Source organism: Pteropus medius, unplaced genomic scaffold, assembly GCF_902729225.1.
Source record: "Pteropus medius unplaced genomic scaffold, Ma_sr-lr_union100, whole genome shotgun sequence".
In the NCBI taxonomy this organism is placed as follows: domain Eukaryota; kingdom Metazoa; phylum Chordata; class Mammalia; order Chiroptera; family Pteropodidae; genus Pteropus; species Pteropus medius.
The window spans coordinates 3,657,104-3,681,241 of NW_024349802.1; the positions used below are offsets into that span (position 1 = coordinate 3,657,104).

The 24,138-nt window shown below is 51.4% G+C and overlaps 1 protein-coding gene and 1 pseudogene across 5 annotated transcripts in view; one reads left to right on the plus strand and one right to left on the minus strand.

Annotated features, from left to right (window-relative positions):
- DOCK1 (dedicator of cytokinesis 1) overlaps positions 1 to 24,138 on the minus strand; it is a 413,576-nt gene that overhangs the window by 262,905 nt on the left and 126,533 nt on the right. For all 5 annotated transcript variants that reach the window (XM_039835995.1, XM_039835996.1, XM_039835998.1 and 2 more), the window contains 2 exons: positions 3,884 to 3,954; positions 676 to 782 (listed from right to left, as the gene is read on the minus strand). In XM_039835995.1, the coding sequence (XP_039691929.1) occupies positions 676 to 782; positions 3,884 to 3,954 (178 nt within the window). The remainder of the gene's footprint in view (positions 1 to 675; positions 783 to 3,883; positions 3,955 to 24,138) is intronic.
- Positions 8,636 to 8,764, plus strand: LOC120581794 (uncharacterized; annotated as a pseudogene).

A 24,138-nucleotide genomic window follows, 5' to 3' on the forward strand; every position in this document is an offset into this window, starting at 1 on the left:
TTCTCACATTTGCCTCCAGTAAATGAGGCAGGTTATGAAACTATGCCAAGGTTTCAAGCTTTCAATAAAACTGCTTGACAAGTGTAAAATATTAATCCAATCTGCCCAAAAAGAAAGGAAATGATTAATAAAAAGTGTGGAGATAATGCGAGGAAATATAAGGTGTTTTTCGGGGTAAATGAGTTGAGAAATCATTACAATTCTTATTACTTTGAGCCGGGTTGAAGAAATCCTGTCAAAGAATGCAAAATTCAGGTGAAAGCAGAAGCATTACATCTAAACTTAACGAAAACTTGAAATCTTTCTTCGCAATCATCTCAACAGAAGCAAGTGGTTACCTCCCGAGGACAGAGGACCGCGCATTGTGAAGAGGACAATGCGCTCTGATTGGCTGAGGGCCGCGCATTGTAAAGAGGACAATGCGCGCTGATTGGCTGAGGGCTCTGGGGTACATCGAAGATGCACGCCAGGAGCTTCTGCCTTCACTCTGCGATGATCTATGCCCATGCTGCATAACTATTACCGTCTCTCGTAAGGGCTAAATCTTCCCGTGTTGTAATGCAGCGTTTTTAATTGGTTGCGACCTCCACTTCTTTCGGCAAGGAGGAGAGAAGGGGCAAGGTCTACAGACAATGAATAATGTGACAATTTAATGATTCCCGGGGTCCCACTCACCATGCTGTGTGAAGAGGTCACTGTGAATGATTTCGATCAAGCAATACAGCTTCTGAATGGTCAGCAAACCCGTGGGGACATTTAGGATGAAATCGGTAAACATCTTGCTATGAGGAAAAACACAATGGAAAGCATTTAGGGATATACAGCAAAACGGTCCACAGTGTTACCAGACAGTATGGAGTCGCAAGGTCATTAAGTGTCATCGAGTGCCACCAAAAGATCAGGTAATATCCATTCTACAACGTAGGCCAAAATCTTATCCGAAAAACAATACTTTAAAATGCTATTTTTTACTTCATGCCCATTAAAATGGCCATAAAGTAAAACGCAGACAATATCAAATGTTAGCTGTGACGTAAAGAAGTGGAACTCCGATACCAGGCCGGTGGGAACGTAAGATGGGGTAGCCACTTTGGAACACTGGCATTTCCTCAAAATGTAATACAGCTGCCATATGACCTGGCATTTCCACTCCCAGGTAAGTACCTGAGAGAAACGAAAGCATGTGTCCACACAAAACCGTATTTAGGACACTTAAGAAGCGGGACCATCCCAGATGTCCATCAGCTGCTGGGTGGGTAACGGAAAGGCAGCATATCCATGCAATCACCTATGAAAGGGGTCACACTCTCACTCACGCTATGACAGAGACGCACCTCGAGAACACTGCATGAAGTGAGAGAGTCACAACAGGCCACATGGCTATGATGCCATTTATGTGAAATGCCAAAAAAGGCAAACACACAGATCCGGAACATAGATCAGTGGCTGCCTAGGGCTGGGGTGGGAACGGGGGATGAGGGTGAATGCCCACAACGTATCACACTGGGGCGATAAAACTGAAACTCGATTATGGTGATGGTCTCGAGACTCCATAAAAATACTGAAAACTATTTCATGGAACATTCTAAAACTGGTGCACTTTATAGTGCATAAATTATATCTCCAGGGAGATTTTTTTAAAATTTATTTTTACAAATGGCCAATAACCTTATAAAACAGTATTAGAACAAGGGGTCTTGCTGGTAAACAAAGACATGTAAATTAAAATGACAAGACCCACTCATATTGGGGAGGTTCTATAAAATAGTAATTCCAAGTATTGACAAAATTTGGGAAGATGGAAATCAATAAACACTGGTAGAAGGCTGATCTGACCCTTTGAAGGGCAACTGGATGGTAGTTATAAAAACGTTTTAAGAAAATGCAAGACTTAGTAATTCCACTTATGTTTATACTAACTACATTACTAAGAGCAGAGAGTACAATTAAGTTACGAATATTTTATTCTAGCACATTTTATAATAACAAACAACAAGACACGACCCGCCAGGACAGCACAGTGGCCTGTTCTTTGCAATCGCAAAGCCTGAGCTGTCGGTGAAGCCCTGACAATTCACTTAACACAAAAGTGGGCCAGGACTAGATCCTAGTCATACCACTGCTGTGAAGATTAATCGAATGACACATTGAAAGCACTTCGTGTGAGGCCTGTTTTGCGTGGAGAAAGCACATACTCGATGTCCATATCTATTGTTGCTACTTAAATAAATGACGGGCCAGTGTAGGCTGGGACACTGTGGAAGCTATTAAACACCTGACGGAGAAGACTCCTTCACGGTGTGGGAAAACGAGACGGCTAAGGGGCAGGCGCTGACCGGGAAATAGCGAATGTGACACTGAACTTTTGAGGGGCGTGTGCGTGTGTCTGTGTACACGAAAGACAACTAGGATGACCCAGTAAAATGTTAAGTTATTCTCCTGCGATCTCTTCTGTTTCATCAAACGTAAATCAATTTTCTAAGAAGGAAAAAATACAAACATAATTTTCAACGTCTTCTTTTTTCATCGGTAGCCGAGGTGTCCAGGAGGACACCACAGCTAAGGAGCCAGGTGGCCGAGAGCAGCCCAGGCCGGCCCGGGGGAAGGGGGTCTGCTCTGTCACTGCACAGGATGGCGCCCCCTGCAACGGGCGAGGGGCTGAGCCCTGCACACAGCGAGGACAGGCCTTGCATGTGGCCGTGACCCCTACGTCCCTGATGTCCTGTTTCGCGTGTGCTGAACTGCACGGGTGGCACAGGGTGGGCTCAGGAGATGCGGGCAGGAGCCCGAGACGCCGCGCCTCCTCGCAGTGCCGAGGGCAGCAGGCGCCGCTGTTCTGGGCGCTGTGGGGAGCAACGCGGCGGGGTAGGCAGAGGGGGACTGCGGGGGCAGAACCGCTGCCGGGCAGCGCATGTGTGTTCCCCCTCTTCTCTCTCGGGGCCTGCGAGCTCTGACCGGTGCTGGCAGCTCCCAGCTGCAGAAAACACACGTGTCCGTGCGGGACGCTAAATCCCAGGGCACGAGCAGCCTGCGGTGGGCATGAAGCACGAGAAGGACAAGCATTTTACACCGCTTAACAGCCAGGGGACAGGTGGCCCTTCACTGACATTTAGGTGGGCTTTTTGGGCTGGTAAAAACGATGCCATCAGCGGCTCGTAATTTATTACGTCAAATGTTAAATCAAAAACGAAAACAAAAAGCAGACACGGACCGCGCTGGCGACGTCTGGGGTCGCGAGGCCTGCGCATCCACCTGCTCCACCTGCTCATGACAGCTCTTTTCAGAAGCAGCGACAGCCACACACGAAACAACGGAAACGGGCTTGGACGGCGAGGGCGGGAGCGCGGGAGGTACGAGGAAGGGTTCCGTCCCCAGCCTGGCTCCTGGGTCTGAACCCCCAACGGCCAGCTTCCCAAAGGGCTGTTTTGTTTTCAATATTAGAGGTCGGCTTTGACTCTTCTCGGAGGCTCACAGCCCCCTTCTCCCAGGAGCCCCCAAACCGCAGCTGTGGGCGTTGGGGGAAAGAGGAAGTGAGATGGGAATCTTAAAACTCCTGGGCTGGATTTGTAGGTGCTAAAAACAAAACCGAACCCCAACATCCACATCGTGATATTCGAGCCCCGAGGAATGCAAGATGCCAAGTTTGTACCGCACGCCCACTGGGCTATCAAGCATGGTCTAGAGAAAATACCATCACTGTGGGGTGGTGTCCGTTCCACATAAAGTCATAGTTAGCGGTGTCACGGGCACCACTGTGATCATGGAGGCCTGAGGCCCGACCTCTGACCACATGGGCAGAACTCCGAGCACCCCATAAACCAAACGCGCTGAGCGGGAGGCCGCGGAGGGACTGGAAGCCCGCGGGCCCCAGGCGCATCCTTACCTGAGCTCTTTGGGATCAAACACCAATTTCACATCGTTGACGATCGTCGGCAGGTATTTCAGAGCTGCCCCCTGCAAAGCAAGACCAAGAAGGATGCTGAGCCGAAGGCAGTTTAGAGAACACTCATATGAATCCAGAATTACCGTGAAGGGCCGCCGACGTACCAAGCAGAGAGATCACTTTGTAGATGGGAGGCTGATGGCTAAACACGATGAAAATAGAGCCCCCCCAACCCCTATGATCCACAAACAACGATGATTTGTTATATGATAATCCTGACCCATAATAACGGTAAAATTAACAGAAGCAACGCTGTTTGCCTGCTGACCAAATGCCCATACTGCGATAATCTTTTACGTGATGGCCTCCTTAACCTTAACGAAGCTGCAGCTGATGACGACTTGTGCCCTCAGGAGAATCCTCTACCAAAGGACTGCGGCTCTAATAGTCCACAATATTCAACAACTTATCTTTGCTCCATTCCAAAACTATTTTCCTGTATATCTGTGCATCCCTTAATTAGGAATCATTTTTTTCTTTAGTAATTTTATCTATTATATTGATATTATGTATGTTCTAGAAAACCCACACTCTAAAAAAATAGACGGATGGTGATAACAGTAGATCCTAATAGATGCTATGCGTTATGCTACTATCCTGGTATATTTTATCTCTAATGGCAACAGACCCACAGGGAGTTAGTTAGCTGTGTTGGAAGGCAAGGAAGGTGACAATGAAGATGTCAGTTACTTTCCCTGATCACACAGCTAGTACTAAACTGAGCTAGAACTAGAATTCAGTTCTCCCTGAACGAGCCCGATACAGTCTGAGCTCGGAAGCTAAGCAGGGTCGGGCCTGGTTAGTACTTGGATGGGAGACCACCTAGGAAGACCAGGTGCTGTTGTCATAAAAAAATAAAAAATAAGGGGTTGTAAGCTGACAAGGTCCTTGCAATCTGTGAGGTCAACCAAGGGTTGCCTCGCCTAAAAAAAAAAAAAAAAAAAGTCTGTGGGAAGCCAGGGTATGGCTATACCCTGCTGGGAACAGTTTCTGGATTTTAAGTGTTCTGACCACCACTGACCATACCCCCACCTGACTCTTAAGTGACTCCTTACACCAGGCTGAACTCCTCCTCCCTGAAAGAAAGGGAGGAAAGTAACATTCAAGCATTAAAGCTCAAAACCAAATTTAAAAGAGAATTGGACATCAATGGGAACACTGGAGATTCTGACACCTGCTATGTAAACAATCGTCAACACTGTTTTCCAAAAGCGAGTGGGCAGACGATACCCGGAACGCACATGGCCAGTTAACTGATTTGTAACAGAAAGCACAGGCTCCTCCTCTTCCTCCAACTAATGAAATCCATTCCATCCCTCACACTAAATGTGAAAGTTAACTTGAAATGAATCATAGATCTTAAATGTGAAACTTAAAAATATAAAACTTGTAGAAGATACTTGTGGCTTTGGGCTAAGCAAAGAATTCTTAGATATGGCACCAAACATATAATCTGCAAAAGGAAAAATTGATAAATTGTACTTTATCGAAACAAAGAACTTCTGCTGAGACAAAAGGAAATAGTTGCAAATCATATATCTGATAAAGACCTGTATCCAGCAGATACCGAGTACTCTTAAAAACTCCATCATAAGAAAACAATCTTTCCCCCAAAATAGGACAAAGATTTGAAAAGATACTTTTCCAAAGAAGATACATGGATGGTGAATAAGCACCTGAAAAGATGCCCACATCATTTGTCACCAGGGAAATGCAAACTAAAACCACGATAAGATATCGCGGATATCTATTAGAATGGCTACAGCAGAACGAAAAGCTGACAGTACCGCGTGCTGTTTGCAGATACTGCTGGTCCGGAGTCAAAGTTAGTCCATTAACTTGGAAAAACACTTGGCAGCTCTTATAGCGTTGGATGAGCCCTCTCCATATGGCCCGGCCACGGACCCCCTGAGCAGGGATCCAGGCGAGATGAACCCGGTTATGAATGTTTACAGCTGCTTTCTTGGCAACCGTTAAAAATTAGAAAGAAACTAAATGTCCATGAAAAGGTGAATCCATACAATGGAATGCCACTCAGCAATAAATTTTTTTTTTCATTTAAAAAAAAAAATCTATGTTACACACAACATGGATTAATCTTAAATGCACTCGGAGAAGTAAAGCAAGACAAACTCTAAAAGCTGATGATTCCATTTCTAGAACAGTCTGGAAAAGGCCAAACTACAGGGAGGGAGGACGCCTCGGCGGTTGACAGGGGAGAGGTGGGAGAGGTGGGAGAGGGTGGAGAGGTGGGAGAGGGGGAGAGGTGTGGGAGAGGTGGGAGAGGTGGGAGAGGTGGGAGAGGTGGGAGAGGGTGTGGGAGAGGCAGGGGAGAGGCGGGGAGAGGTGGGAGAGGTGGGAGAGGGCTCACCGCAGCGGGGGCTGGAGGGACACAGCCGGGAGACGGGACTCTTCTACAGGACCGTATGCAAACTACGCCTTAATTTTAAAAACGAGTAAGAATCTACTACCCGGCTACACAGACACAGAACACGCTTGAGGGAGAGTTGGGTCCGAGTCTCAACTGCAGTGACTAAGAGTTAAGTGGTCAGGTTCAGCCCCCTTCAAGTTTCCTAACCTGTAGGATATGAACATCATGCATGTGCCAGACATTTTTCTAGCCTGAGGCTCCACTGACAGAATAAATCTTCAGGACAAGCACGCGTGAAAGGGGGCTGGTACTGTCCCCTGCACAGATCACACAGCAGAGACACACACAGTGGGCGCCGCGGAACTGCTGACTTCCCTCGTCCACACGCTAACCCTGTCCTCTGATCTCGGCCGGGTCGTGAGACGCCGCCTCCCCGCTCTGAGATGCAACTCTCGAAAACAGCATTCAACAGAAACAATCACATTCCGGTTTCAAAAGTCTTCCTTCGACGACCTTGAGGTTGTTTGGAAAAGCTAAAAGATATTTATCGTGACATTTAATAATGAGCGTGAGCACAGCGGACTGCTTGTGCCCTGGAGTGTCTCGTTTGGTTTGTGACAGCCCAGAGTGAGGGAAGGTCACGTCGGCTTCGTGCATTTTATCCTGCACCCAACAAAGCGTCATCTGCCTGCAGCGGCGGGGTCAAGTCCACTTCGCAAGGACGAAGGTGACAGCGACAGACCAGGCAGGCCTCTGGGCTGCCTGGCCCACGTGCTGGCCAGGCTGGCCGAGCGTCAGGGCAGAGGCAGGGCTCCCAGGCGTCCCCGCGTCCCCATGTCCCTGCCTGATGTCAGGGCAGTGGCCACAGAGGGGCCTGTGCCCACAGTGATCACAAATGATAATTAAACAACTGTCACCCTGCCGAGGACCCCGGACACAGGAGAACCTGCGTGACTGCCACAGACGGAGCCGTGCATGAAATCGCTTCTAATTCTCAGAAGACATCGCTCCTCCTCGCTTTCCACCCACAGCAGGCGCCATCCTTAGCTCAGAGAGGCAGAGGGGCCCTTGTTGCTTAGCTCCGCAGACCCCCCACAAAGTGCCCTCCGTGGCGCCAGGGACCACATCCACCTTTGCCTATTTCTACGGTTATTTGTTGCGAATCTCAAGTGTTTGGGGTCCTGCTGGTGCACCCAGCAAAAGGCGTCTGCCCTCTCCACTTCCCCTATGGGGTGCATCGGCCTCCCTCAATCCAAGTCTCACCCGTGGAAGGAGCCGCTGCTCCAGGAGCTCCCTCAGGTGCAGAGGGCCCAACAGGTGAGGCAGGGAGGATGTGCGGTGGCCAGACAGCGCGGGAGAACCTCACCACAGAGAGACACTGCTCGATGGACATGCTGGGTACCGGGGGAGGGCGGGGAGCTGAGGCTGACATGGCCCACCGGCTGCCGTGCATGCATCCGAGGGTCCCACCAGGACCTGGGCACCTGGCCAGGCGGTCTGAGCCCAGTCCTCCCCAGCACTTCAGCATTTGAGATCAGTGGCTCTCATGGGTGGCTCTCCTTGGTCAACAGCGGTGGCTAACAGAGCCCGCCCAGGGCCGGTGGGAGAGTAGACGGAGCATGTGCAGGGGATGCTGGGGGTGGGGGGGCGGGGAGCTGTGGGAGATGTCGAAGAGACAGAGCTGCGTGTGGACTCTTCCTCCCTCCACGGCCCCGAGCCATGAGCCAGGTCACCTGTCACAACACCCCCCATGACGGGGCCTGGCCAGGAACTGAGAATAGCACAATACAGGACTTAAGGTGAAGTCACTGCTCTTAGCTTGGGTTATCTCTAGTTTTTTAAGTTATAATTGAACTTATTAAATCAATATTTGCTTTCTAAGAAAGTTATTTTTTCATAATTAACTTTAAGCCTACTTAAATTAACATAATGGCTGCTTAAGTCCCAGCTTGCTTTTCTTTGAACTTGATATATCTTTCATCTGTCCATCCCAGGATGGACAGGCCCAATGCTCAGCACATTTGGGCCTCGGGGCCGTCAACACGTGAGCACTGACGCGCTGAGAACACACGTGAGTCCCCATGCTCTCGGGCAAAGGCTGCAGGTAAAACTGGAACCACCTCCGAATGCATCAGGGTCCCCACCTCTGCGCCCCGACTGAAAGCCGGCAAGCCACAGAAGGTACCAGAAACAAATTTAGAGAGAACCGTGCCCAGTGGTCAAGCTACTTCTATTTACATTAAAAGACGAGCGAGTTGCTGAATGTCCCTTTTAGAACTGGCTTCACTGCTCAGCTCCCTGGGAATCAAGAACTCGGTACAGTCTACGGCCACGCCGCCCTGAACATGCCCGATCTCGGCCAATCTCGGCTGATCTCGGAAGCTAAGCCAGGTCGGGCCTGGTTCGTACTTGGATGGGAGACCACCTGGGAAGAGCAGGTGCTGTAGGCGTAAACAAACAAACAAACAAACAAACAACCCTCAGGACAGCCAGCAACCACAACATGAGGTCGGAACTAAATCAAAAGGAAGAGAAACGCACTAGAACCAAAGGTTTAGGTGAGAATAAAATGAAACGTAAAAAAGATTCAAAAACGGCAGAAAATGCTAAAAGGTTTCTAATGGCTGAAATAGCTCAGGTTAAAGAAATTAAATAAATTTTACACTCTTCTCTAAGTAGATTGACTTGTCATGCATCTCAGGAGAATGCCAACTTAATGAAAACTGTAAACCCAAACCAAAAATGCACTTTCTACCTAGTACTGGTTTCATGTTGTAAGTGTCTGTCTGGCTAAAAATATTACCACTGATGATGATTAACAGACACTATTTTAGGGTGAAGTTCAGGCTACATTATTCAGTATAATTATTTTAATTAAATCCATTAGCATATCTTTATATAAGATTACAAGAGCTACTGGTGATACAAAATAAGTTTTTCTTGAATAATGTATGAAGCAATTATTAATTTACATATTTCTCGAGAAAAACGCATATTAAAATGATTCCATTTGAAGTTCTGAGCTAAAATATATATGGCCCACAAATTCTCCTTTCAGACTTAAGTGCTGCATCTTTGGAAGATCTGGGGCATAGCCAAACGGCCTCAGAAGCAGCAGGACATTCCGCTGCAGGAAAACGCGGCAAGGCCAGCTTGACCAACAGGTGCCACTGGACACGAGCTTGTGCCGCCCCTGGGGAAGGGATGGAACAGGGCAGATGGCCGGGCACGGTGGCTTCGCGTTGCTAAAGGATGGTTAACCACAGCGCCTCGGGAAGATTCGAGAATGTGCCACTCCGAGCCACACTGCTGCACGTATTGTAGGAGCCCGAAGCAAAAACAAGAGAAAGATGAAGGCGACAAAAGATGATGCTTCTGCTCCCGCTACCCTATCGAATAAAGCCTACCTGCTTGTGCCTTCGCTCTAAAAATACCTCTTCTCTTTGTAATCAAGCCTCTGTTAAGCAGATTCCGGTCTTTCAAGTAGCATTTCCCACTCCTATCGCCTATACTTTGGTTCATTCAATCACAAGTGATGATCCAGCAGCTGGAAGAAACCATTCCTGGGAGTGCTTGTATGTTGAAGTATCACAAAGTTCAAGCCAAAATATTAATAAAAAAAATACCAACTTATTACTGTTAAGATTTTTCAGTGGACCAAGCACAAGCTCCTATATTTAAAAATTGATTTGTTATGGCCAACCTATGAAAAGACGGTTGATGTCACTAACCATAGCTGCAAATCAAAACTATGAGATATCAATCGCCTCATACTCAATAAATTGGCTACTATAAAAAAAAAATAGAAAATAACAAGTGTTGGCAAAGACATAGAGAAATCAGAACTCTTTTATACACTGTCGATAGAATGTAAAGCGGTGCAGCCACTATGGAAAACAGCACAGAAGTTCCTCAGAAAGTTAAGAATAGAATCAGCGAATGATCCATCCAGCAATCCCACCGCTGGGGACCCACCCAGAAGAACTGAAAGCAGGGTCTCGAAGACCTAAGCGCACACCCATATTCACTGTGGCATCACGCACAGGAGCCCAGAGGCAGAAACAACTCAACAGTCCATCAATGGATGAACGGGAAAAAGAAATGTGGCATTTGTATACAATGGACTGTAAATCAGCCTTAAAGAAGAGAATCCTGGCATGCTGCTACGAGATGAACTTGGACGACAGGCGCAGTGAAATAAGCCAGTCACAAAGTGACAAGATATCCAAAGACATCAAACTCATGGAGACCATAAGTAGAACTGTGGTCACCTGCGGCTGGGGTCAGGAGGGGAATGGAAGTGTTTGTTTAATGGGAACGGAGTTTAGGATTTTCAATATGGAAAGTTCCAGAGGACTGTTTCACAACGGTGTGAATATAGTTATCATGGCTGAGCTGTACAATCAAAGCTTGTTTAGATAGAAAATGTTACCTTATGTGGCTTTGATCAAAATCGTAAACAAGTAGATAAATAATTTGTCATGCCTTCCTTGGAGAATATCAACAACGGGTAAAGGGGTCCCCAGCGTTTCTGAGGGGAGGCATGTTGTTTTCACTGTGCGGGACCACTTCGGGCACCGCCGGCTCCTGCCTATTAGATGTCAAGAATAACAGCACCCCCACATGCGCACAATACACACACGCATGAACAACATGCGCACAATACACACACGCATGAACAACACACACATGCATGGCACACACATGCACAACACACACAAAACACAATACCTATTTAACACACACAACACACGCATCACTTAATTAGAACACGAATCCACAACACATGCATGACACACATGCACCACACATGTGCACGGCACACACATGCACGACGCACACGCCACACAGCACACACCACTCTTACACACACACATGACATGAACACACTCCACACACCATGACACACACAAATACACACACAACACACACACAACACATAAATACTAACACATACACAACACACACAACACACCATCTACACAACACACATGCACAACAGACACACAACACACATCCATTGTCAATACAAGCACAATGCAATATACAACACATGAATGCACACACATGGACATGCATTACGCATTTTACACAAGGACATGAACACAACACACACAACACACGACACACATGCATGCATAACGCGACACCCATGACACATGCATGGAGCATGCGCACGCGCAGACATTACATACAGCATATGACACACGCACATCACATGCACACACACAACACACACATAACATACCACGGCCACACACCCAACACACGCACGCACACAGACACACACAGATGCACAACACACACGCACGCACATACACAGGCACTGTCATAATCGGACGTGCCCCTGACATTCCCAAACAGCTCTGAGTTAGACAACACCTTTTCTTCCCACGTGTGCGAAGAAATGGGACCACCCACTGAAGCCCTCGGCCCTTGGGTCAGCCTGGCCGGACCTGGGCCACTGGGGCGCTCTGGCCACACGTAGTCACGCCATACGATGACCGGTTCCTTTACCCCTGTGTGTGTAACCACGGGCTCAGGTGTGCCCTGCCCTGGTCCCGCCCCTCCTCTCGTTGGGAAGATGCACTATCGGACCCGTTTCATCCTGGGTCCCCACAGCGGGTCACACAAGAGGCCAGAAGGCAGTCCGGTCAAGGATGGAATAAACTAAGAGACAACGAATGGTCAGAGCGAAGCTGCCATGACCCAGGGAGTGACAGGCGCCTGCAGACATGCGGCTGAGCAGCGAGACCTTGTGGCAACACGTACGAGGCCTGAGAAGCAAAGGGGGTGAACTAGCCCATCGTGGCACAGACAGGATAAACTCTCTCCTCTCCTTGGTAGCCACGGAGCTGTCCGCACCTCCTAGGATCCACGTGCCCGAGTTAAGTCGTGCTAAATGGAAGTAAGCCCGCTCCCCCGGCAAGCACAAACCCGAACTCCGCGGCCGAACCTGGCTTTCCCTTCGCACGAGCCCCGCAGCGCAGCCGGAAGGCTCGAGGCAGGGGGCCACCCTGTGACCAGGCCTTCGCAGCCTCCAGGTGGCAAAACCCGGTTACCTCTCTCAACAGCTTCCAGGAGGCAAAGCGTGACTTCCAAATGATGGCAATGTTGTAAAAAAAAAAAATGCTCGAAGTTCAGAAGTCAACGGATAGGAAAATGGTCCCATTCAAAAGCATCTTAAGAGCGTGAACCACAGTGAGACAGTTTTGAAGACTGTGGTGGGAGGAGAGAACACGCCACACTTGTGTCTTGCACACTGCCACAAAGCAGAGCCTGGGGACAGAGACGGGTGGGAGGAGAGGCCTCTGCAGGGCCCGGAGGCAGGGAGCGGGAGGGACCCCCAGACCCTCCATCCGGCACATGCACGGCCTCTCTCCCTTCCCAGCCGCCGCCTGCTGCCCCCACGCTCTGGCCACCCCAACAACCCAAGGACAAGCCCTGCTGGACCCAGGCAAAGCCCCCCGCCCCCACACCCAGTGCATGCTGGCGGGGCTGCACCCCAGGCACACGCCCACCCACCGTGGCTGGGACTGCGCCATCCCCACAAACATGTCCGAAGTCCCCAGCCCCAGAACTTGCCCCCTCTGTGAACATCAGTCAACTTCTCTGGAAACGGTCTCTGCGGATGAAACCAATGAAAACGAGGTCGCAATAGATCAGGGTGGCCTTCGGTCCCCTGCCGGCATCTTTACGTGAAAAAGGAGAGGGGACTGCGCAGAGACACGGGTGGGGACGGATGCCGTGTGCAGACCGAGGTAGGGCAGGGGCATGAAGCGGCACGCCAGGACACGCCAGGACACGCCAGGACACGCCAGGAGCCAGCAGGAGCCGGAGAGGCGGAAAGGAGCTCCCTGCGACCTCCCTGCGAGCCTCCGCGGGGAGCGTGACCTGCCGGAGCCTGTGGGCCCAGCAGAGAGCGAGCTCCTGCTGCGGTGAGCTGTCCAGACTAGGTTCGTTTCCGTAAGGCAGCCCTGGGAACTGAGGCGCGCACACACGCGTGCACACACACATACGCGCACACGGGCACGCTCACGCACACCCAGTGCCCAGGCCAAAGGCGAGGATTCCTCCACGACCTGCAGTGAAGGACCAGGCCTGCTTGCACTTTCCATCCGTTTCCAACCAACAGCCTCGTAAGATCCAATGACGATGGTTTTCTAGTAAACCAAAAAGCTGCCTGGATGACACAGCAGCATCGAATAACCGCGTAAGTTTCTAAACACTCATTGTCAGTGCTTGTCCTGAAGTCACCCAGAGGGAAGCGGTAAGCGCCTGGGCGCAGGCAAGGACCCCGATCGCCTGCTCCGAGTGGCACGAAGATCAGGTCGCAGGCCCCGGGCTGAGGCTACGGAGAGGCCTGTGGGGCTGGGGGAGGCCTCGAGCAGGGATGAGAGAGGCAGGGCTGTGAGCCCAGCTTTCCAGGTGACACCTCCTCCCCACCAGCACACCCGCCCTCCCTCTCCCCCGGGGCACCAATACTGCTGCTGCGGTCACTCTGTGACCGATGGCCTGGCCAGCCCTGTCCAGCAGGACGTCCCGCATTGCTGCTCTGTCCCGCACAGGGGCCACTAGACACACGCGTCTTCTGAACACAGAGATACGGCTGGAGCAAGTGAGGACAGAGAACACTGTGACCTCAGGTGTCCCCTTCTCCTCCCTGGACCACCCGCCCCTCTCCTGCTCAGGGGACACGCGGCATGAGCCTATGGCTCCTAGAGTCTTAACTCAACGAAGACTCCGGATATCCGGAAACATAAAAGACAGCCCCACGTCCGTCCTACAGAAAAAGCTGTAATATAAAAGCGAGAGGGAGAGGAACCTTTCCAGACCGCCTCTCATGTGCCCTCAGGAACCCACATAAATAAAAATATGTCTGTTCTTCAATAAATCAGAGGGAGTTACCAGAGGACCAAGACCCGCCCCCCGCAACCGCCGCCCGCCCCAGTCTATAGCAAAGGGACTGAAGACACATTCGCAAAAGCCCACAGGGGAAGCAGCCCAAATGTCCATCACCGGATGAAAGGACACACACGACGAGGTGCAGCCACGCGACGGAATTCTAGTCCCCCACAAAGCGGAAATGCTGGCAGGTGGATGAACCTCAAAAACACGCTACGCGAAAGTAGCCAGGCAGGAAAAGGCACGTATTTTATGATGTCATTTAAACGACATATTCACAATAGGCAACTTCACAGAGATGGCGAATAGATCGGTGGGGGCCGGGGAGGGGGTCTTGGGCTGACTGCCATGAGAACGGGGCTCATTTTGGGGTGATGAAAGGGATTTGCAACTAGAGAATGGCACTACTGTTCACTTCGAAACAGTCAGAATGGTAAATTTTATGTTACATTTCACCACGAAAAATTAATTAGTTAGAAAAACGGTAAGAACGTTCTGCCCCTGGGGACGTCACTTCTAACAGATGCGGGACAGCTCGTTGCTGCCTGAGTCACTGTCCGTCCCTGGAGCCGGAAGACCGGTGACTGACCCACACCCTGGAAACAGCTGAGCGCCTCAACCCAGCTCCAAAATGAGGGGCGACATTAGCCTAATAAGGCCGCTGCCACCGCCTCCCTCGCTGGGATGGCCACCGCTCCCCAAAGCGTGCCACTACCAATGCCAAGGCCTTCATTAAGCAGGATGTGACACAATGTACCAAGGCAGAAATCCAAGGACACCAAGGAGGAGAGCCTCGCCAACGTCCCCTACACGTCGGGCATTGTCCCAAAATGCCACCACTACGCACGCTTTCATATTTTTCTGTAGTTGTGCCTTCAATCCGTGCCCCAGCAAACACTGACTATTCAGGCCAGAGGATTTAAAACATGAACCTCCAAATTAATAACTTTTAAAAAATGTACTCAGATGTACAATGGGGAGTTTTTATAAACGTTGCCAAACTAACGAAAAGCTTCGGGCTGGGTAATTAAAAATATTTCCGCAGGTCAGCCAGTCTCTTCTCTTCCCAAGGACAAGCTGGCCGGGGAGACTAATTATCACTGTCCCCCGACGCCAACACTGGGCAACTTCTCTCCTGGAGACCGGAGGCAAAGGCAGAAGCAGTCGTCCTGCTCCCGAGGGGGGCTCTCTTTCCTGGTATCTTAGATGTGGGTCAGAATCCTCGGTTACGCCGAGGTCCCCACAGGAGGAGGCAGGATGTCAGGGAGGAGGCGGAGGATGGCTGTGGGCAGAGGCGGAGGGGGCAGCGGGGGAGGGATCACTCCAGGGATGCGGGAACTGAGCCGAGAAGGGGCCCCAGGAAAGGGCCCCCAAACCAGAGAGGGAACAGGCGCAGGCACAGCAGCCCAGACAGTGAAACGGGCTGACCGAGGACACGGAGAAAACACTGGCAGTGCAGACCCAGGGCGGGCGAGGGACCCGGGCCGCGCTGAAGCCCAGGCCACCTCGGGGGACGCCCTCGCACCGGGCGGAGGACTCGGGCCGCGCTGAAGCCCAGGCCACCTCGGGGGACACCCTCGCACCGGGCGGAGGACTCGGGCCGCGCTGAAGCCCAGGCCACCTCGGGAAACGCCCTTGCACTGGCAGCAGCGAATCAGGTGACGCTAAGAAGTCGAAACTCGAGTTTAGGCAGCCCACCGAGTTTAGGCAGCCCACCGAGTTTTGCTGCCATAGTTTGCACAGTTTCTAGCGACGCTGTAACACCCACAGGTGGGGCGGCTTCCGGGAGCCTGAGGTCAGGTGGGGACGAGGCGCCCGCACACGGATGCGGGGCCAAAGATCAGCCCGCGGGGTCATCGTCCTGCTCCTCCTCCTTCATCCGTTAATAAAGAAGATGTTTTCTTCTACTTAATGACAATTTCACGGTTATGCATCGTTGGAACACGGCACCGAAGAAAAGAGCATCCCAGAGCGGGGAAAGCCCCGAATCTGCCAACGAGTTCGTTCTTTCAAAAGTCCCTCCCCGGCCCGGCCACGCAGCAACGCGCTCGCATCTGGACCGCACAGGGACCCCCGTGACCTGACCACCGGCACTGGCACTGGCACCTGCCCGGGTCCCTGGGAATGACCGCTGAGGACTAAAGCCCACGGGTGATGAAACCTCAGAATGCCAGGCCACTGAGGGCAGCGACACAGTCCCCGCTGCTGACGGCGCCCGCCACACCGTGCCCAGCACCTGGCCGCTGAGAACGGTCAACAGACACGTGTAGAGTGGACTGTGGAAGACCCTTACGTTGGGCGCTTTGCACTGGCCCCGGGGCTGCTGGAGAAGGAAGGGAACGACACCCAGAGCGTGCTGATCCCAAGTCAAAAGCCGAGACAGCGACACTGCCCCACGCGAAAGCTGCGGGTCAGCTCGTCCGGCTGCGTGGCCTGCGGGACGGCTCTGGGTTTCACGTCCTCGTCCTGTGACCGCGCACGGAGCAGGCACACAGCGGACGGGGCAGCTCCGTGGACAACGCCACGGCCTGATCAGGCCGGCCGGTCCCCGCAGGCCGCTCAGCCCGCTGTCTCCTCCACCCAGCTGTCTCTGCCACCCGCACTGGCTTTGCTCAGAGCCCACCTCAGAGCCCACCTCCTCTGGTGCCCAGGCCGCTCCTGACATGGGGCGCACTGTTCCCAGCCGGGTTCTTCCCCCTCCCCAGTCCTCCCGCACCCCGCCCCACCTCCCAGGGCCTCCTCGGCTGGGACGAGTCAGCGGCAGCCCCACAATGCTCCTCCACGGTGGGCAGGGAGCGTTCTTCCCAGGAGAACAGGGAGCGGGTGCTGTATCCCCTCAAAGCCCTTCAAAGCCTGGGCTGCTCCCTGCAGATTTGGCTGTCATGCCACTGCAGAGAACCCCGCTTCTGCTGAGCAGCCCTGGGGAGGTGTAGCCTCCAGAGGTCCCCGCGCTGGCTGCCTTCCCTAACACCCCCTGACTTTCCCATCCCTGAAGCCAGGCTCCGGCCACCTTTACTGCTCTCCAGACTCCTGAAGGTCATTGGCTGAGCTATGGCATCAAGGTGATTAGTCTGGGTGTTGCTGTTAAGGAAACCTGTAGGTGTGATTATGTTCTACAACCAGGTGACTTTATGCAGAGGGGATTATCCCTGAGGAGCTGGGTGGGCCTGACCCAATCAGTTGAAAGGTGTTAGGAACAGAAGCAGGACTGCCCTGAGGAAGAGAAAGGTCAGCCTGAGGAGCGCAGTGGCAGCTCCTGCCCGCAAGGCCAGGCCCCCCAGATTCCCAACTCCCCTAGGCAGCCCCACAGCCACGTAAAACAATTCACTGCAATCAACAAATATATACCCTCCTGGTTCCGTGCGCTAATGGATGCCTGCCTGACTGATACACCCGCCATGCACGCCAGCCCTGCGTGGGCTTACCTGGGCTTACCTGTGCCCAACCACATGGACCACACAAACTGGGGGACGGGGGGAGACTCGCCTGGCTCTGCAGCCTCCTCCCAGCCTCTGCCCCGCCCCAGCAGTACACTCAGGAAAGAACTGGGGGACAGTGGACGGGTGCTCAGCAGCTGCGTGCTGAGTTAGCATCAGGGGACACCAACAAATGCTGGGCTAACTCCCCAAGGCGTGAGCCCTCGCTCCACACGATCTGGTCGCTCACTCACTCACTCAGGAGTCTCGGTGGCTCTCAGGCCTGGATGCCTCTGAAGGGTGATGCGATTCAACACGAGGATCACAGAGAAAGCGACACGAAGTCATGTAAGCTGACTTCTCCCGAAACCTGGCTTCGAATTTGTTTTTCCAGATAACAGTAAAAAAACTAAAATGTACCTGTCATGTTTCCTTTCCTAGATTCAGTTCAAATAAATTCTGAGTTATCTGGAAAGCACCATGATTGTTCCTGTTTTCAGATTCAATAAGAGAAATGATAGATTAATTTCAACCAAAACAAGAGTTCACAGAAAGACATAAAACCAGGGAAATATCAAAAACCAGTGTCGAGATATCTACTGTGCACATAAACACGCATCAAGTGTACAGCTTTTAATAACCATGACGGGTATGTTCAACAGCTCCCGGGGCGGGGCATTCTCGTTTGCAACCTGGGAAAAATGGTATTTTGCTCCAAAAGAAGATAGAGAAAGAAGGTCACAGGAAACGACGGTGGCAATGAGTGAAAGGGACAGAAGCACCAACCTCCGGCTGATAGAAGGCTCGGCATGTGAAGACTCCAAGGTGCCTCTGAACCTACGACCAAGAATATCCTGAGGCGCTTGGTGGCCACTGGTCATCGGGTTAAAGAAAACTTGGAATGCGTTTTACAATTACACTTAGAATTGCCACCATCAAAAGAGAAACCTGCCGGCTTTGGCTCTGCCTCTGAAAAGCATGAGTTAGAGTGAACTGGAGAAAACTTCTAAATTAAATACAAAAGCAACCGCAAGGAAATAGTTCCATTTATTGGAACATGAAATGCCATGATCATCAGAGAAAATGAAATAATTCAGCTCCGGATCCTTGAAGATCTGGAATTTGACAATTTGACAAACACGATAGTGCATAAAAATAAAACTGTGAAAAAGAAAGCTAAGGATGAGGCTGCCCATCTATTTCCGAGATTTGTGTTTGTGACCAGAGTCATTTACCTCTTTAATGACCAGTTAATACCAAAATTATTTTGGTTCTACTTTAAATAGATGGCCCTAAACGATGTAAACGTCTAACTCTGGAACCCTACCCACGCCTCATCAGCATGACCACGCGAAAGCGTGGCTGGACCCTAGAGCCCAGGGAAGACGGCAGGAGGAGGGTACACAGGCGACACGACTGGGGAGCGCAGTGCGTAAACGCAGATTCCCTCGACACCTCGCACGCGAGCGGCCCTCACGCTCACCCCCGGTTACGCCGCCACTGGGCTCTGAAGAGAAGTCCAGGACATCCCAGGGACCCCCAGGGACCACGATTCATCCTCACAGCTTCAAGGCCTACCCCCAACTCAACATTCTCCCCAAGACAGGTCCAGGGAGCAGCCGTCCTCCCTCCGCCACCACCACCAGCACCGTGGACAGAGCCCAGCACGATTTTCTGGGACTCGGTCAACCTTAGGTTCAATGCTGTGAAACAAAGCCCTATCTTAGAGCATGCTCTAAATGCCCCATCTTAAAGGATGCTCTAAATGCCCCATCTTAAAGGATGCTCTAAACGCCGCATCTTAGAGGATGCTCTAAACGCTGCACAACATTTTAGCACGCCCTTGAGAAGCTGACGTTTCCTGTGCTGCCTGGGAAATCACGAGCCCGTCTCCCGAAAACTCGGCTCACCTGGGCAAGAGCAGCGTGAGTCTGGTCCACGCACAGCACGGACAAAACTTCCTCTCAGTGGACAGTGCTCAAAGCACAGCTGCAGAGTGTCTGTCCTTCCGCCCAAACCTGACCATATTTCTTGATGTTCTAGAGCCTTCTGGAGCACCATGGAGCCCACTACACCTCCTGCCCCATCCTCTCCCACCCACCCAGCTGTCTGGAACTATCTTTTGTCCCCTCGGGTGGCCCTGGATGTCAGACAGACCTTCATGTTCCCAATGAGGGAATTTCGCATTTTGGTCATTTCGAACACGTATACTCTTATGTACACAGATAAAAGGCACCGTCTCCTTAGAATAAATACTTCTCTGATCTGACGAGGCACTCCTATCTGACATCACAGTACACGAGTGTTCCCCGGAAATATGTGCCCGCTTTCACGCGTCATGAAATTTCGTCGTATTCACTTTTTACTTGCATCTCGACCATCGTCAGCAGCCACTTTTGGTCAACACTCCACGTGAACCTCAGTGTTTACGAAAGGGCACTTTTTATGTAAATTATTTCTCAAGCCAGGACCCCCTACTTATATAATATTAGCAGTTTTATTTTTTTTTAATTTATTATGTTAGGTACATATTCATGATCTTTCACGATCACTGAAACATAACCAATTATTCTACTTTTTCAGTGACCTTTAAAAGGTTTATTATGATGACACGCAACACGTGTTCTTGCCAGCAGGAAACTGCCAAATGTAGTTAATGTCTCTTTGCTCCTTTTTTTAACCAATTCTACCAGGTAATCATGGCAAACAGAGAGCAAGCGACACGTAAGGCTGACCAGTGTCAGAGCCAGTCAGGAGGGGACATGCACGGGGAGGGGGGGACAGAAGCCCAGAGCTCATTCTGGCTCTTCCCGCCCCTGCCAGCCAGCCACGGTCACTTCTGCATCTTCCACTCACGCCTCCGCCTGCCCCTCCGCTGCGAGCCGGACCCGGGCAGATCGCCACCAGGGCCAGCACCGGCACACGGCACCCGTGTGCTGGCAAAGACCTCGTCCTCGTGAGTGCCGTTAACCTTCACTGGCCCCAGCTGCCAGCCGCCTACGACAGCAAGCAGCAGCGTAGAGGACGCCGCGGGAAGCCTGAGGGCAAAGGCCGGGGCTCCTGATCCCCATCCTTGGGTTCCTCTGCCTTCCTGTGCAGAACCTCCACATGGGACAGTGTCACGGAGGGGGAGAAAGGATGGCTCGAGGGGGACAAACGTTCTAACCCCGACCTGCGACGTGACGCAGAGTATACACCCAGAAAACTCTTTGCATCGTACACTCAAAAGGACTGTGTTTACAAAATGTAAACCACACCTCAGTAAAAGTGACTCTGTGGAGAGTGGCTAAGGGACCGTGATTCCGTTTGTCCAAGGCAGCGAGGAAGAACTAAAGAGATGGCCTGAAATTCTGAACCGGGACACAGGCGTCTTCTCCCAGGCTTGGATTAGGGACAGGAAATCTATAGCTATTAAAGCTGAGGCCACTCGAGAGGTGACAAACAAGCGAGTTCCGTGTGACAGTAGAGACCTCCAGAAGAGATGAACGAGGACGAGGGAAGAGTGAAGGCAGGAAAGACAGGAGAACCAGGCTGGGCCCGTGGGTGGGCTCTGGCGTAGGGAGCGCACCCTGGGGACACAGCCTCTCTCAGACTCGGGGACAGTGGACAGACACATCAAGCAGGAAGTCTCAAATGAGGAGAAATGCCCTGCACTGAGGACCCACGTGAGGGCGAATCAGTAAGCAAGGACTGTCACACGCACGGACCGCAGAGCTGCGGCCACTTCTCCCAGGAAGGTGAGTGTCTGCTGATAGCACCGGGCCTCACGAAACCACCCTAATAAAAGGAAATGTAAACAGACGGTTTTATAATTCTCTGAAAATAGTATTTATTTTGCCAAAATATAGCACCGTGGGTTCGGGCACATTTCAAATAGAGATGACAGATTCCATTCGAGAAGATGGCAAAACCTCACTCAGCTACGTTGGGGTCACGGCAGCTTGAGGGTGAGATCACGCCAGACGCCGAAGAGGTCACGGAAACAATTACGAGCTAATGAGTAGACGCCGGGAGGGCAAGCGAGGGGACGGGCCAACTACAGGCTGGCTGACTCTAGCCTCGCTCACGGCGAACGCAAGACCAAAGGTGTCCTTTTAAAAATATTAAATTATCGAGTAGGGAAGTCCAAAGTCAAACACGGAATAAATAAAACCGATCTTCAGTAGCTCAGCATTAGAGACAGGCGGGTAGAGACAGGCTCAGTGTCAACTGTGACGCACGACTCCAGTACCCAGTTAGGGGCGCCTCCCAGGAAGAACAGCCACCTACAGCTCTAGGAGGTGCCATGAGCCAAGGAAGCCAGGACAGCCTCAGAGGACCAGGACAGCACAAGCCCCCGTCCTCCCGACCACGTGACGTTTTCCACACGCAATGGAAGGCAGCTGCAGTGGAGAACACCTCGAGAGGGCTGGGTGTTAAATGGCCATCGGAACCCCAAAGCAAATATTAATGAAACCCCAGAGTGTGCGGGAGGGGGCCTGGGGGACAGATCAGTGAAAGTCCGAAGAATGACAAATTTCCAAATGATGAAATGCTATTACCTGCAAATTTTCGAAGGGAATTAACAAGCCCGCTTCGCATAATATTGTCGAGAACTCAGCATTTCTGAGCTGCAGGGGGACGTGGAGTTCCTCGCTTCCGGGCTCCTTAGGGGGCACGTGGGGGGAAAGGCTGAGGAGGACTCGTTACACGGTGGGACCTGAAAAGATCTTATGCTCCGAGGAAGTATGAGCCTGCCATCACGGACTCGATCCTGCTTACGACATGCACGTGTCTGCCAAAGCCTGATTCGCCGCACTCGAACAGGTGAATGGCGGCCGGCCACTGCAGTAATTGTCCCAAATTATGAATAAGTGTGTGCAAATGAGACTTTACTCCACTGAACTTAAAACAGTGTTGAAAAAAAATAAGCTGGGGAAAAGATATTAAATATCCCCCTACCGGTATACTAATTTGGGGAGCTACGATTAGTTTCAAATACAAAGACACATCATTTGTAAAAAGACTGACTACTGCATTCCAGCCGTCTTTCTTTTAAAAATCTGTCTCTGTGCACACGTAAAAGAGATCACTCCCCGATGTGAGCAAACGACAGTGTTTTGTCCTTTTCAGCCCACACAACGTTTTCACTGTTTGTTTTGAATAAGTGACCGTTTCGTTTTTTAAAAAGAGGATCACAGAGTCTAAATGCAGAGGGAAAAAATAAAATAAAACACAGAGGGAGCCTCAGAACACAGCCTACGCCCTTTCCGTCACTGCACAGACAGGAACAAGAAAATTCAAAGCACTCAAAAGTTTCTTTGTGAAAGCCAGAACTACAGAGGCTCAGGTCCAGACAGAGGCTGCAGGAAACAAGCGTGCGTGGCCGGATGGGGCTGCGGGCTGCCGAGGCGGGCATCTCTCAACGCGTGGCCCGCTGTGCACGGCACCTCCGTGCGTGTCACTGTACGTGAATTGCACCTCAATTTAAAATTCAGCTTTTGGATAACGAGATTTTAAACAAAAATTTTAAACGTAAGTAGATTAAATTCATCAAATAAAAGACAAAGGCTGTCAGATTAGGAAACACAATCACCAAACGCTGCTGACGACATGCTCTCCTCACATGAAGGAGGCAGGAAGGCCATTAGTACAAGGAGGACAGAGCCCGCTGCACACGCACCAGCCCACGGAGAGCGGGTGCAGCTGAGCCCGCGAGCCCCGACGTCACCCTCGCCCACGTCAGGGGACGCGATGCTGGAGAGGAGAGGGCGCGCCCAGCGTCACGTGTCCTAACCCAGCGAGGAGGAGGCCGGGCAGCGTGCGACGAGCTGGGGCGTCAAGTCGGAGAGCCCACAGGGCCTCTGAGGAGCTGCAAGACCCCGGAGGGGAAGGAGCCCAGGAGAGCCAGGATGCAGGGGACAGGGCCATCGTCATTCTACACAATGCCAGGTCACGTGACCGCCTCCACTGGAGATGGCTGCTGCCTGGGCAATGACCATTATTTTCTATGAATACCTTCCCTTTTATGTTTCATCACCTCTCAGGTTAGGACCCCTGAGTGAGGAACGGGTGTCAGCCCCACAAACCCCCCGTCAGCAGGGACGGCTGGCTGTGACCCCCGAGAAGGGGGTCCCAGTGAAGGACAGAATTCTGAAAGGGAACTTGCCAGATTCCAGGAAAACTTTTTTTAAATTAAAGACATATTTTACTTAAAAATGTAAATGAAAAAAGTCATCCCATGACAAAAATAAAAGCACTAATAATTTCGTGAGAAGAAATTTCTAAGAACTCGTGTAATTTTCATATTGAGAGACGCCATGGGGAAAGTCCGTTCCCCGCCGTTCCTTCCCTGGGGATCTTTTCTGAAAATGTAACTTTAGATTAAAAAATAAATCCATATGTCAATGCTCGGTGAGTCAATTCAGGATCTCTGTGTGATTATCAGAACACGTCCAGTGCGGTGTCTCCTCAGCTCTGAGGTCCCAGGGAGGGACCACAGCTGCTCCCACTGCTCCCGAGGC